Source organism: Xenopus laevis, chromosome 2L (genome assembly GCF_017654675.1).
Source record: "Xenopus laevis strain J_2021 chromosome 2L, Xenopus_laevis_v10.1, whole genome shotgun sequence".
Lineage (NCBI taxonomy): Eukaryota > Metazoa > Chordata > Amphibia > Anura > Pipidae > Xenopus > Xenopus laevis.
In genome coordinates, this window is record NC_054373.1 from 136,141,973 (window position 1) to 136,157,743 (window position 15,771).

The window sequence follows — 15,771 nt, forward strand, 5'->3', positions numbered from 1 at the left end:
TTAAAATGACATGCAAGATCTGCTGAGATCACCTGGAGCCATTAAATTTTGCCAAGAAAATTTTCTGAATACAGCTTTGTTAAATGGTTTTGAAGCAGCTGCACAGTTAAAATGTATGTGTTGGAGGACATTTCTGTTTCTATTCACTAATATGATAATGAATGCTCTGGAGAGAACAATCTTTTATGTTGGTTCTATTACAATTGCAAGTAACATTCTATGAACTTCAAATTTTATTGTTGATAAGTTACATTTTCTTTAAGTCGCCATAATAGTCTTACTGCATTAGAAACTATACCTTAAAAAAGACAGGTGGGAAGAGGGATGTGCTTTATATATATTTTAAATATAATTAATTTAAAATATGTACAATAACTTTGACATCTAAATTAAATTGGGTGTAAATTGATGAATTTTTCAGGTAAAATGCATGACTCCTAGCAATGTTGAGAAATATAAAAAATACATCTGCACTGACCCATTCTTTCTCAAGGCTCATTTGTCCTATTAGTGTTTTGCAGCTTGTGTTGGTTTATGGGAATAACAGAAATTTATACTGTAATTTTTATAAAAGGAGAAAAGTGTTTTTTTTCTTTTTATTAGAAATCTATACTGTCCAAAGCAGGCAAGTCATCATAAAGAGGATATATAAAAATATACTTTTTACTGTTTTTGTGTATTTTTGCCTTTCAGGTGCCCTGTGAAATCTGTTCCATTGTTTCAACATTGGGTCTGCACTCTTAGGTTTTTTTTCTGTAACATTACTGCACTCTTTTCTCCTTAAAAAGGCAATGGGACCAAAATGTGATTTAAAGACATCTATCTGTGAGGGCCAACCGGCTCAGATGAGTAGGAGTAGGGACCAAGGAGGAAGCTGCACACAATGAATCTAATAAGTGGTATCTAAAGGGTTAAGGCAAGTTCGTTGTCGTATACAGGCAAAGAGATCAGGGCAGGTAGCAACCAAGGTTGTCGGGAGGGGTCAAGAAGGTCAGGAACTGGAAATCCTTCAGAGAATAATTTTAACGCACCAGGAACATTCTAAAGTATGACCTGTACTTGGGCATTGAACCCAAGTCCTCTGCATCTATTTTGAAAATATATCCTGTGGAAAGTCATTGTTATGAGCAAATTCTGCAGAAGGGAGAAGGTTGGACCAGTCATTCTGGCACGAAGAGACACATGGCATCTTAGTAATTGTTTTTTGAGCTTGGTTTGCCCATTTGGCAGCTCCAATCAATTGAGGGTGATAAGCTGAGAGATGCCGAGGGATATGCATAAGGAACGCCAGAATTTGGAAATAGATTGGGAAACTCTGTCAGATACAATCTCTGCTGGAAATACATGAAGGCGAAAGGCGAAAGATAAAGAGATAGGAATTAAATTCTTAATCTTACTGAAGTGGTCAATTACCACCCATATGACTGTGTTACCACAGTCATATGGGTGGAATATCAATTATCAATTGTAGAATAGAGTGTCGAAGCTCAGGAGGAACATACGCCATGCCAATAGGAGTGTCAGAAGGTGCAGATGACTGAGCTATTTTAATTTGGGAAGCAAACTGTGGTAGCAAAGAAGCTACCTGGCAGTGAGAATAATAAGATCATTATCACATTGACAATCCCCAGGGAAGACACTGCTTTCTTATTCCTGGAGCCAGGACGATATGTTATGACAAAATTAGACTGAGAGAAGTAGAGTGCCCACCAGGCCTGCTGGGTATTCAGCCTTTTGAGAGCTTGGATATACTCTAGATCAGTGATCCCCAACCAGAGACTCGCAAGTAACATGTTGCTTATCAATCCTTTGGATGTTGCTCCCAGTGGCCTCAAAGCAGGTGCTTATTTTTGTATTCCTGGCTTGGAGGCAAGTTTGGTTGCATAAAAACCTTGTCTACCACCAAGTTGAGCCTCCTGTAGGCTGCTGCCAGTCCACATAGGGGCTACAAAATAGCCAACCACAGCCCATATTTAGTGTCACCAGGTACATTTTGTTTGCTTGTGCTGCTCTTCAACGTTCTTTACATTTGAAAGTGGCTCAAGGTTACAAAAGTTTGGGGGCCCCTGCTCTAGATTTTTATTGTTCGTTAGCGTAATATTGGAATGTATTGCACCTTCCAGAAGGTGTCACCACTCCTCTAAGACTAACTTGATGGCGAGTAAATATCAGTTTCCAATTTAGTAGATCTGTTCTGCCCAGGGAGATTTTTTTTTTAGAAATGTAGCCACTTGAATGTGACTTCTGTCAGATACTTATCATTGAGAGAAATGGCTCCCACTCTCTGACCCCGCCTCGTGAGCATGCGCGGTTTGCCGCTCGCACTGCAAAACATTGCGCCGCACATGCACAAGTCGACTCGGCAGAGCAAAAGATAACTGCCAAGCATTGAGGGCATAAGATCCGGAACTGGGGTAAGAGGCAGAAGAGGTTCTACCTACCCCTAGACAGACAGAATTATATTTTGGGAATTGTGATAAACGCAGGTTGTCTCACTACGCTGCTGCTAGAGTTGAGAAACTCGCCACAGGCGCAGCAGCCAGCAAGTTATCGGGTCAGCAAAAAGCTGCTACTGTTAACTTTGAGAGCCAAAATCACTATTTTTGAATCAGAATGTAGTAATTACACTCTCCATAATAATCATGCGCCCCCCCCCCCATGACCCATGTAGGGAGACAAGACGGCTTCATTGGAAAGTCCACCTCAGGCGGCCAGATGCGGCAAATTACCCCTAGAAAACATAGACACGATCTGAAACCACCCTTTGAGTGCTTTCTGCCCCAAAGCTGGCTGCAGTGTGGGTTGTATTGACCTTTTTACCCCAGTGGAGAAAACCGGTTGGGTGCCTTTAGGTTAAAGAGTAAGTTACCATTGGTTTCTAAGAACAGCCATTGTAACATCAGTGCATTGCTTCCTTTGCTGCTGGTTGGCTAAATACCTATAGTAATGAGCTTTTGCTTTCTGTGGAAAGGATTTGCCAGAGCAGGTAAAAATTACATTACAAGTCGCAAGTTTGTTAATATTCCTTATTTATATGTCCCTGACACATTGCACAACAGTGTACAGAGACATTCTTTGTTATTCACAATTCCTACACTTTTGGGTCTTTTTACCATTATGCAATACATTTGTGTATGATAAGCCAGACAAGCACGCAGCCCTTTCCTTCTAAATGTAAAAATAGCAATTTTTCTTGTATTTTAAGTGCTATTATGTGTAATATTGATAGGAAAAAGCATAATTCCACAGAATGTTTATTTAATAAAGGGCATTGTTGAAAAATAAAACGCTTAAATCATTTTATTCAATTTCTTACTAAGCATAGAAGAGAACAGATCATGCTGTCTTACCCTATTCCAATTATTTTCTGCAAAAACTTTACTTTTTTTTTATTAGATTGACTTCTGGAAACTAGCAGTCAGTTGTTCTGGAAGTTTCCAGTCATTTTCAGCATACTGATATATTCATCTGAACTATCAAGCCTTCTCTTTCTTGCTGTTGAGTATAAATATCAGTACTTGTAATTCCAGACCCTAGGTACATACAAAGTTTTCCATATAACAGCTTTGTGGTTTGTGCCTGAATATTTTATTTCTGTAGAATGAAAATATGTGTGTAACTATATTTTATTTATATACTGCCAAAAGTAAATGCAGTGCATCACACAATGCTCAATAAAGAGGAATAATACATACTATGACACCAGGGAGAGAATCTCTTATGTACTCATGTACATGCCCATTGATTTTCAGAATATAATTCTGTGCTGCTAATTTGTTAATCTTATATCAAATGTGGTTTAACTATTCTTCTGTATATTCTTTAGAAGTAGTAGCTTTATCATGGAAAGATTTGCAGTCAGCAGTATATTATAAAAAGTCTATGAAGGTATTTTCAGTATAAAGTCAATATACTCTGTATAAAATATTGTATGGCAATGTTTGTTGTGTAAAATGTTTATGGTGTATAGAGTACAATTAAATACATTATTCCATCCCCCTGTTACTCACTTGTCTGCATCAATATTATATTACTTTGGAGAAAGCATTAATACTTTTTGCAAAATCGAGGCAATATCACCTATTGGCTTTTTTCTTGTATTGCAATATTTTAGATGATTCTTTAAAAAAAAAAATTTTTGCAATAATTTTAAGTGCTGCAAATGTAATTATTATAAGTGATGATGAAAGGCAAATTTAAAGGATATGGACGGACACATTTAAAGCTCTTTCAGCTTTCTAGGCAAACATATGAGGTGTCTGTCTGGTCGTTGCATTTTTTCCTAGAAAATGGTTTCTACTGTATCACATAACATTATGGTTTTATTGCTGCACCAATGATTTGTTATGATTTGCACACACAATTCCCTTGTGTTCTGCAATGCTATGCGGCAAATCCAATGACAAGATACCATCAGGTTATCAAAAAAAATGATTCTTTACCTGTTGAGATTTTACAAGAGGAAAAGGGCTCTAGTAAATTTCATCCTGTATTCCCAATTTGTTTCACTTCGATTTTAAATACCACTTCAAGGGGAGCTGGATTTTGTGTTTCACAAATCCATTAAATGATAGTGATATTTTATAAATCTATTTCACAAAAAAGATACAAAGTCTATTTTGAAGTTCTTTTTTCTTATTTTTTTTTACTGCTGCAAACAACTTGGTTTTGCGGTGTTAAAACGGTTAGGTTGAGGGGGCATATGCCAGTTAGTTTCCTTGTCTAATAATCTCCTTCTAGCAGGAGTAAGCCATTTGGAATATCCAGCTGCCAATTGGCATTGAGCTGTTGACATGTTATGAGACAATATTTTAGTATTTTGTTATCACAAAAAATGAAGTTTAAACCTATTAGGTAGGTTGATAATTTTAGACAGAATATTTTCACACTTCTGAATTTGGTGAACAGAACATATGTAGAGCAGTGCCATATCAAGTAGCAGTAGTACTAATTTTTGTTTAATGTATTGTTCAAGCACCAAGTTTCTGATTTATGATACAGTAACACCGTGCTATGAAGACAGCATACACAGTGGATATGCACTTGGAAGACTTGATAAACCCAAGAGATAATGGAATTGGTATGATAGAATTACTGGGAAATTTCGCATGAATTATATCATGTTACATGACAGGAAATATAACTTGAAATCTTGTAGCAGTTGTTGAATCTTATTTCCAGTTCTGCATATATCCAACAAGTAATTTAATATGGTTTTCTAGGTTAATCTGATTGTGGGGCTGCCTGCAGCCTTTATTATGCATTCTGGCATATTGCATTCTATTTTAATCTTGAGGAAGATCTAACATTTGAGACAATGTTTTAGAAGCTAATTGAACACACTCTGCTGAAAATAAAAAAAAAAGAACATTATGTGATGACAACCAATTTAGATTTATTATATGAGGGAGAATAGAGGTAACTCATTGAAATTTCTTTATTATAATATTGGATTGTTTATTATTCATACCCATTCATGTGTGAGTAGTCTGCCATATTTACACAATGTCTGCCCAATTTAGGGACTATTGGTGTCTTCTCTATGCCAGCTTTTGGATGGATTGACAAATACCTGCTTCAGAACTATTTGCACGTGTTTACAGTTGTTTGGCATTTGTTTAAAAATAATTTAGATATACAACTCTATGCTATAAAAAAAAATTGACAAAAAAGTGAATGAACAAGCAGATGAGCTGTATTCAAAAGTAAGATGTTGTTCTTCATTCATTCAGGACACTCATTGGAAATATTTACATTCATGGATGGGATTTCTTACCTTGGAACCTGATATTCGGAAAGATTTACTTAAACTCTAGGGAGATTGTAATTTTCCTGTAATTTATAGCAATTTTTTTTACATAACAGCAACAACAACACAGTACTGTGTACTTGAGCTTAACCAAGCTGTGTAATCCATATTGGTTGCAAAACAGTTCTATTGGGTTTATTGAATGTTTCTTTATTTTTTATTTTTGGATGAACACATTTAAAGCTCTTTCAGCTTTCTAGGCAAATGTATGAGGTGTTCTCCCTTGGGAATTCACTTTGGATGTTGGCTACTGGGCATGCTCAGTTCTTTTCAACTCTGATTACTAAACACACCCTCCAGTCTAGCAGCTAATGAAGAGATGGCATTTCTAGTGCCCCTAGAAACTCTGCTCTAGCTGTTTGCTCATATTATTTCTCTTAACCTCCTGTCTTGAGCTCAACTTAAATATTACAGTGCTTAGTCCAAGTAGAACTTTTTATTAAAAGCAAGTGTACTGTTTGCAGATAGAAATTTCATTGATGATGTGTCATAGGGAAATGGACGTTTGGCAAAAGTTGCAATTTGTTTTAGGAAAATGTGATGGCACTGCTAACAGAGGGGTATAAATGCAGTAAGGATGCACCAAATCCCAGAATCCTTCATGAAAGATAAAGAACCAAATCCTAATTTAAATATGCAAATTAGGGCCAGGTAGGGGAAAACTGGGGAAAACGCCTGACTTTTATTATGACGTAGACAGTGATATTCTGAGACAATGTGCAGCTGGTCTCAAAGGGGACTTGTCACCCACACATGAAAAGCTGCATAATAAAAGTCCTTTGCAAATTAAACATGAAAACCAAATATCTTTTTATTATATATACATCCATACCTGTTATAAAGGTATTAAATTAAAAATCTGAGCTGTCAATCATATATTGCCTGTCCCACCTATACTGGCGGGGCAGTCCATTTCTTTTACTTTCCATTCAGCACTTGTATCATGTCATTTCCTTCCTCTCTTTCCCCCTCCCTCCCCATGGTCTTTAATTGTTTAGCCTAATAATATGTATATATGTATATATATATATATATATATATATATATATATATATATATATATATATATATATATATATATATATATATATATATATATATATATATATATATATATATATATATATATATATATATATATATATATATATTATGCTTATTGCATCCATTATGTGCTTACATATTTTGAGAACCTCTTAAGAAATTATTCAACATGTGAAATTGCTCCCATAAAGGAATCAATGTCTTGTTTGCAGGACGTACAATTGCTTAGTGCTCTATTTTTTTTTTTTAATCTTGCTGCAGGGGAGTCTCAAGAGCAGCAGACAGATCTCACCACAGGAATTCATTCATGAACTGAAATCAGGGGCATCCGATGAAAGACTTGTCTCCTACTTAGACTCCCTTCGTGTTTCTTTGACCAGCAATCCTGTCAGGTATTGTATTAGACTTTCATGTATCACAGAAATTACTAGAAGTAACAAGTTATATTTGTTCCTTATGATTAAATATTGCAACATGTTCAAAGACACATGATAATTACTGTCAAAGTGCAAGTCTCTGCTGTAATATATAGCCAACTGTTATCTTAACCTGAAATAAATGAAAATATTTGAATATTTTAAAAATACATGATTGTTTTTTTTGTTTAACTAGACCTAAAACGGCAAGCAAAATATTGGTTCTGCACAATTCTTAATTTACTATATTGGAAGATTAATAAAAAAAGAGTACATTTATTATGTATATTTTACTAAATGGAAAAAGATGCACCCAGCTGGGACCAATGATCAGATCATACACAGAGTCTTGTTGGACAAGGATGTGGTTCTTGTTCAGTGGAGTTTTCAAACCTGTCCGATTGATATCCTGCTTCATTAAAAATAACGCTGCATAAAGCTGAGCTGAACTAAACTGGAAATAAAATAATTTTTTTTACATAAACATACAAAATTCCACAGATTAAAAGGAAACTATGACAATTCATCTGCCTTTCAGGTACCATTTTCAAACCACCCTTACATGCATCTCCTCCCTCACCTTGTTCCATAATGATGTGAGTTTCTAGGACTGGTAGTTCTCCCTCTGCTTTCCAGATAATCTGACCACCACTTTCAGTCCCAGAATCCATCACTTTACAATGGAACAAGGTAAGGAAAGCGTTGAATGACTGGGAGTCATAAGGGCAGTTAGTAAATATTTATTGCAAGTCAGTAGAAGTCTTGTTTTTTTTCCTAATTTGTGGACTTGTATGTTTATATAAAAAAAAGTTCAATATATCTTTTATCTGGAGATCATTAATTTGGTCCCTTTTGAAGGACCAGTAAATTAAAACCAGTGCCCTCTACAAATAAGTTCTGTAGAATACAGTGATACGCTGTATTTGTCTTCACAATGCAGTTTGAACACTTGTTTCTTTTTTTGTGAATGTTGTGCTGTAAATCATTGCTAACAAATGCTAAAAAAGGGAAATATGACCATATTATGCTTTTTATTTATTTTTTAATATTCATATTGACTTGTACGTACTCCTTTAGTTGTTGTAGACTACTTGCTGTGAGATAATGGGCCCCTGTAATAGTAATTTATTGATAAAAAGTTATCTCAAAAATACAAAGGAATGAGACTGCATATTGTCTCCCGCACACTAAATGGCTAATTTGTAGAAAGCATTTTTGGTGACAGCATGACATAAAATGAATGTCTTATTTACTTTCATGTTCTGTTCAGTACAAATTGCTGCCAATATTTGTTTTTGTATACCATGCATTGTGACCAAAGTTATGGACGAATTCAAGCCAAAATAAATACTGCTTTTACTTATTAATATTTCATAAGCACAATATTGATGAGGAATCTGCTTGTATTCTGACCTTTGGTTTTTATTTTTAATTAAATTGCCGTGTGTGTCTGTATATGTGTGTGTATATATATATATGTATATATATATATATATATATATATATATATATATATATATATATATATATATATATATATATATATATATATATATATATATATATATTTCATAAAATGGGCAGTACTCTGCTTCTGAACATCACCCAGTTGCACAGTTAATATTTGGTATAGTTTCAAGAAGAACTAGCAACACAGGGTTATTTATAATTTATAAAAGTGAAAAAAGTGTTTTTTGTAAGGCATGCATAGCCAACGTAACATTTCGGTACCTGCTGGGCCTTGAGAAAGGTCCCAGCAGGGACCGAAAGGTTACGTTGGCTATGCATGCCTTACCAAATACACCTTTTTCACTGTTATAAACCATTACCTCACCCCAAAACAATGTGGCTTGATGCACTAATTTATATACCCACCCCATCTCTGGGCAGGGCAAGCATGAGTATATAAGTAAGCACCACATCATCAGTAGTGGGACTTGGACAATGTAGAGAGGCCAGAGAAGGGCTGGGCTGGGGACTTTTTTGTGAATCCTCCTCTGGGGGGCAACTGGCTGGCCTGAATTGAACCGTCCCCATACATCACTACATCTGACAGAAGCTATTAATGAGTGAAGTGCGATCTGTAATTTACTTAAAGGACAAGTCAAGTGATGTCTTAGGCTTCCCCACCAGTTAATATAATCACTGATCTTAGCTACTGGTTCCATGCTCCTGTCCGTTAAAAAGTACATTGACCTTCAGCACCACCAGAATTTCCTAATTCCCCAGCATCCTGTTCACTGTTCTGGATAACCACATATCCTTTTTTTTTAAACTCTAAAATGACTTAACAGCCCCCTAGAATAACATACTTTAGTCCCTGCGTTCAGTTTGATGGGGTTTCTGAATAACAAATTGAACTCTACAGCTCTTTTCACCTGCTTCCTGCTTTAACGTGAAGCCCCGCCTCTTCTCTCTGAGCCTGCTGCATGTGACATTAACAGAAGCAGGCGCCATTGTGCACGAGCAGCTTTTTATTTTTTTTCAGTGCTTGTTGCTGTGTGTCTGGACTGTGCAGTTCACAGAGATTGTGAGTAGAAATATCTATAGTAGCTATGCTCCTTATACTTAACAGTGCAAATCCAGGCACATTCCCAACTAAAGCAGTAGTTTGTACATTTTGACACTTCCTCTGTATCAAGTGGCATGATGCAAGAGGCAGAGAGGAGCTACAACATGATTAAAAGGGATGCCTCATCCAAAAAAAATATTCAAAATCCTATTTTATCACATTAGTCAAGCAAAATAAACTTTAATTACACTATATAAATTATTAGAATCTTGCTTCCTTCAGTCTGGGAATTCATAATTATAGCAAGCAGGCAGAAGCCATTTTGTGCACACTGTTTTTAATGCAAGCCTTGCATCATCTAAGAATCTTGTTTATGCACCAGAATGGGGGACCCAATATCCATCCCCATGCCCTGGCTACACAATTAAATGATGAAGAGAACGGGGGAATATGTGAAGAGCAGTGACATCTACGAAGTGCTGAATGGAAAGTGATAGTAATTGTCTGCACCGCCTCTATGCCCAGGGCATAGAGGAGTGGCAGACAATATTTGATTGACAGCTGAGATTTTTGAACGAGCTTACAACAGCTATGAATGCTTTAATAAAAAATAGAAATTGGATTTCATGTTTAAATTGGAAAGGACTTTTATTATACAGATTTCTGTGTCTGGGTATATGTTGATAAATGCAAGGTTATGCACTTTGGCAAAAATAATATAAATGCAAGTTATACACTAAATGGCAGTGTGTTGGGAGTTTCCTTAAATGAGAAGGATCTAGGGGTCTTTGTAGATAACAAGTTGTCTAATTCTGGGCAGTGTCATTCTGTGGCTACTAAAGCAAATAAAGTTCTGTCTTGCATAAAAAAGGGCATTAATTCAAGGGATGAAAACATAATTATGCCTCTTTATAGGTCCCTGGTGAGGCCTCATCTGGAGTATGCAGTGCAGTTTTGGACTCCAGTCCTTAAGAGGGATATAAATGATCTGGAGAGAGTGCAGAGACGTGCAACTAAATTGGTTAGAGGGACGGAAGACTTAAATTATGAGGGTAGACTGTCAAGGTTGGGGTTGTTTTCTCTGGAAAAAAGGCGCTTGCGAGGGGACATGATTACACTTTACAAGTACATTAGAGGACATTATAGACAAATGGCAGGGGACCTTTTTACCCATAAAGTGGATCATCGTACCAGAGGCCACCCCTTTAGACTAGAAGAAAAGAACTTTCATTTGAAGCAACGTAGGGGGTTCTTCACAGTCAGGACAGTGAGGTTGTGGAATGCACTGCCGGGTGATGTTGTGATGGCTGATTCAGTTAATGCCTTTAAGAATGGCTTAGATGATTTTTTGGACAGACATAATATCAAAGGCTATTGTGATACTAAACTCTGTAGTTAGTATAGGTATGGGTATGTAGAATTTAATTAAAAGTAGGGAGGGGTGTGTGTATGGATGCTGGGTTTTCATTTGGAGGGGTTGAACTTGATGGACTTTGTCTTTTTTCAACCCAATTTAACTATGTAACTAACTATGTAACTATGTAACTATGGGTGACAGGTCCACTTTAAGGAATTGTCCTGTCTAGCAGTCAGCTTCCTTCAGCCTGTGCAATTACAGCATCTGCACGCACCCGGGAAGAGAATAGAGATGGGTGCCTTGCTTTCTCCTCTAGCCCATGATGTATAGAGGAGGGCAGAGACTCCTGCTGCTTTGGAGAATGACTTTAAATATGGAGTCTATGTTAGGGAAACTGAGCAGAATCGCTTACTATAAATAAACATACGAGGTATTGGATTACTTCAGTTTTTCCCCATTGTTTTAAACATATGGGGCTGTAATAATGTGGGTATATTTCTTTAGTTAAAGGTTTATATCTCCTTTAAACCTGCATTGCTAAAATGCTCCCATGCCCCACCTAGTGGTAGATATGAAAACCACACTCAATAGTCTGACTAACCCAAGTCACGACTCCTTCAGTTACATTGAGTAGGAGAAACAATAACCTGTCTGAAAGTTGTTCCATTGTGTAGTGCTGGCTCTTAACCGGACAAAATGACCTAGGATGGCTGCCTAAGACACCAGTTTTATAACTAAAAAAAAAAAAAAATACATTTGTTGGTTCAAGAGTAACATTTTAGATGGTACAGTTTAGTAATAAAAACTATACCATAAAAATCATGACAGAATCATTCTCTGAAATTAGGTTGCAGGTTACTCTGGGAAAGAAATTGTTAATATGCATATTTTTAGGATTCTTTATTGCTGTTTGTTTTATGAAGGTGTTCTACATTAAACTGTCTTAACATTTTTATGGAGACAGAATCTTTCCAGCTGATCATGATAAACTAGGTGGTTGTGCTGGCATTTATTATTTGATTTATCAGTTATTTTTCTTTTAATTTGCAGAACAGCTGTTCCAGAAAATAACATGTAACAGAGTTGATCTTTTGCGTTCTTAAGGGCATATGGTGCTTTATATCATGTTAGATAAAATTAAAAAGACAAAGTGGACAGCTGTGTTGTATGGGCCACTTAAGTTCCCCCTTTTATTTTTGTGTTGAAATATTTAAAAAAATTTAAAGTAATATACATTAAATAAAGCATATGATAAAATAAGCTTTCTGTATAAACCGGAAAATAATTTGTTCAGGGCATTATATCTGTCCTTGCATTGTAGAATAAATTGAAGCCTTTCAAGCATATTTATAGTAATATTTTATCACCTTATGGCAGTGGGGTCAGCCTTCCTTCTCCTGGAGCTTTGGCCAGGGGTCTAATATCTTGTGGAATAACTACTTTGCTGATAAATTATTGTATCCTTTGTATTTACAGTCATGAAAAAGTTCGGGAACCCCTCTTTGCAGTTTTGTTTATCATTGGTTGAGCTTTCAAAGTAGCAACTTCATTTTAATATATAACATGCCTTATAGAAACAGTAGTATTTCAGCAGTGACATACAGTTTATTGGATTAACAGAAAATATGAAATATGCATCATAACAAAATTAGACGGGTACATAAATTTGGGCACCCCAACAGAGATATTACATCAATACTTAGTTGAGCCTCTTTTTGCAAATGTAACAGCCTCTAGATGCCTCCTATAGCCTTTGATGAGTGTCTAGATTCTAATGGTGGTATTTTTAACCATTCATACATACAAAATCTCTCCAGTTCAGTTAAATTTGATGGCTGCCGAGCATGGACAGCCTGCTTTAAATCATCCCATAGATTTTCAATGATATTCAAGTTGGGGAACTGTGACGGCCATTCCAGAATATTGTACTTCTCCCTCTGCACAAATGCCTTTGTAAATTTCCAAGTGTGTTAAGGGTCATTGTCTTGTTGAAAAATCCAACCTCTTCAACTTTGTGACTGATGCCTGAACATTATCCTGAAGAATTTGTTGATATTGGGTTGAATTCATCTGACCCTCGACTTTAACAAGGGCCCCAGTCCCTGAACTAGCCACATAGCCCAACAGCATGATGGAACCTCCACCTAAATTTGACAGGTAGCAGGTGTTTTTCTTGGAATGCAGGCTTCTTCTTCCGCCATGGACAACGCTTTTTGTTATGACCATATAACTAAATTTTTGTCTCATCAGTTCAAAGCACTTTGTTCCAAAATGACCGTGGCTTGTCTAAATGAGCTTTAGCATATAACAAACGACTGTTTGTGGCGTGAGTGCAGAAAGGGCTTCTTTCTCATCACCCTGCCATACAGATGTTCTTTGTGCAAATTGCTCTGAATTGTAGAACAATGTACAGATACACCATCTGCAGCAAGATGTTCTTGTAGGTCTTTGGAAGTGATCTTTGGGTTGTCTGTAATCATTCTCACAATCCTCTGCATATGCCGCTCCTGTATTTTTCTCGGTCTGCCAGACCTGGGTTTTACAGCAACTGTGACTGTGCCCTTCCATTTCCTGATTACATTCCTTACAGTTGAAACAGACAGTTCCTCTGAGATAGCTTTTTGTAGGCTCCCCTTAAACCATGATACTGAACAATCTTTGTTTTCAGATCTTTTCTAAATTGCTTTGAGGATCCCATCCTCTTCAGAGGAGAGTCACAACTGCAATTGGTCACCTTAAATACCTTTTTTCATGATTGGACACACCTGCCTATGAAGGTCAAGGCTTAACAAGCTAATCTATCTGATTTGGTGTTGCCAGTAATCAGTATTGAGTAGTTACATGCATTCAAATTAGCAAAATTACAAGGCTACCCAAATTTTTGCACAGCCAGGTTTTCACATTTGATTTAATTTCATATAACTGAATACTGTTTCATTAAAAAATCTTTGTTCAGAAAACACCCCAGTACTCCCCCCAGATGTTCCTGACAAATTAAAAACATGCCCCCCTGTGCTGCTTACAATTTTAAAATCCCTCCTACATTTATGCACTAGGGTTAATTGACCTGCCTGTGTGTCTTTGGGAGGAAACCAAAGTACCCTAAGGAAGCACATTTGGAGGACATACATACACTTTGCAAAGAGTGCCCAGGCCAGAACCAAACGCATAACTTATGCACTGCAAAGCAGACATACTACCCACTGAAGTTTTTAACTTATTGCAATAAAAATGACTGACAAATATTGATTGGTTTTATAGAATTGGGTAGGGTTAATGGGCTAGTTAAATGTAACAAATAAATATTTATTAATAATGTAATGCATGACCTCAAAAGGGTTATGTGTCACCAGTCTCTGATAATATATTTGTAAAACACACACGTGCTATATTTGCTTTTCCATTAAATAATTGATTAGACTATTTTTCAAATATGTCATAGACCAAACAGACTGTTTGAATTAACATAAACATTTTATGTCTACACCAAAGAGAATTTTTCATATATCCAAGAGTTACTGATTCTTTATTTTCCTATGCCAGGATTATTTTGTTAAACAGTCTTTTTTTGGATATCTAAGCATCTTAAAAGAATGGATGAAATAGGTCTTTTTAATAGTACGGTGTTGCTTCTCTGACAAAATAACAGATTCAATGCCTTTAACCTGAAGGTCAGATTTAATATAATATCAAAAACCAATTTCCACTAGTCTATGTGAGTCATTTATCACCTACATTTAATACAATTATAGTCTCTATCACACTTTTATTTGCACCTATTCTTGCTCTGGTTATTAGGGTCTCTGAAGTTATAGATCCAGGGATTAAGTAGAGTGAAGTACAGCAGTCTTAAATGTAATGGTGATTTCTTTGTTAAAACTAAAGTCACCAAAAAATAGCTTTCTTCTTCTGTGATAGTATTTTCATTTGGATTGTGGCTTCTTAGAGTGCAAAAATGAAGACGTTGGCTTAACCTCATTGATTATCCATGTAGGTGTTTTCATGTGATAATCACCCATGCCAAAATTGCTTCCCTCTGGTGGCAATGGTAAGCAAGTTACAAAATGTTGCAGGTGTATTCACCATCACATATAGTGGTGATCAACAACATTAGTGTTATGTAACCTGGAGGTTTATGGGAATAAACATCAACGTAGACATCTATAATACAAATATTATTTTTTTGTTTGTTGCTTTACCATTGTTTTAGTAGAAATACTTACTCTTTTTTTTTTTTCCCGCACTGACCAAACCGTAGATGATTATATGTCGGATGTTTTAAATATACCCCTATTATTTGCAAGTACAGGTATGGGATCTGTTGTCCAGAAACCAGTTATCCAGAAAGCTCAGACTTAGATAAAATGGAACCTATGGGAGTCAGCCATCCCCTAAGTTGTTAAAAATGATTAGCTTTTTATTATAATAATAGAACAGTACCTTTTACTTGATGCATGGACAAATGCAGTCAGCATTGTGTTTGTAGGGGAAGTTCTCTGTGCCAAAAGGAGAAAATTGTGTGTTGAGTGTTGGTATCTAGTGGTATCTCTTTCATTTCCCCAGAATACTGGGGTGTTTTCTGAACAAAGATTTTTTAGTGAAACAGTATTCAGTTGTATGAAATTAAATCAAA

At 36.1% G+C, this 15,771-nt stretch overlaps 1 protein-coding gene across 5 annotated transcripts in view; it reads left to right on the plus strand.

Annotated features, from left to right (window-relative positions):
* diaph3.L (diaphanous related formin 3 L homeolog) overlaps positions 1 to 15,771 on the plus strand; it is a 302,953-nt gene that overhangs the window by 69,920 nt on the left and 217,262 nt on the right. For all 5 annotated transcript variants that reach the window (XM_018247296.2, XM_018247297.2, XM_018247299.2 and 2 more), the window contains one exon: positions 7,115 to 7,245. In XM_018247296.2, coding sequence (XP_018102785.1) covers positions 7,115 to 7,245 — 131 coding nt within the window. The remainder of the gene's footprint in view (positions 1 to 7,114; positions 7,246 to 15,771) is intronic.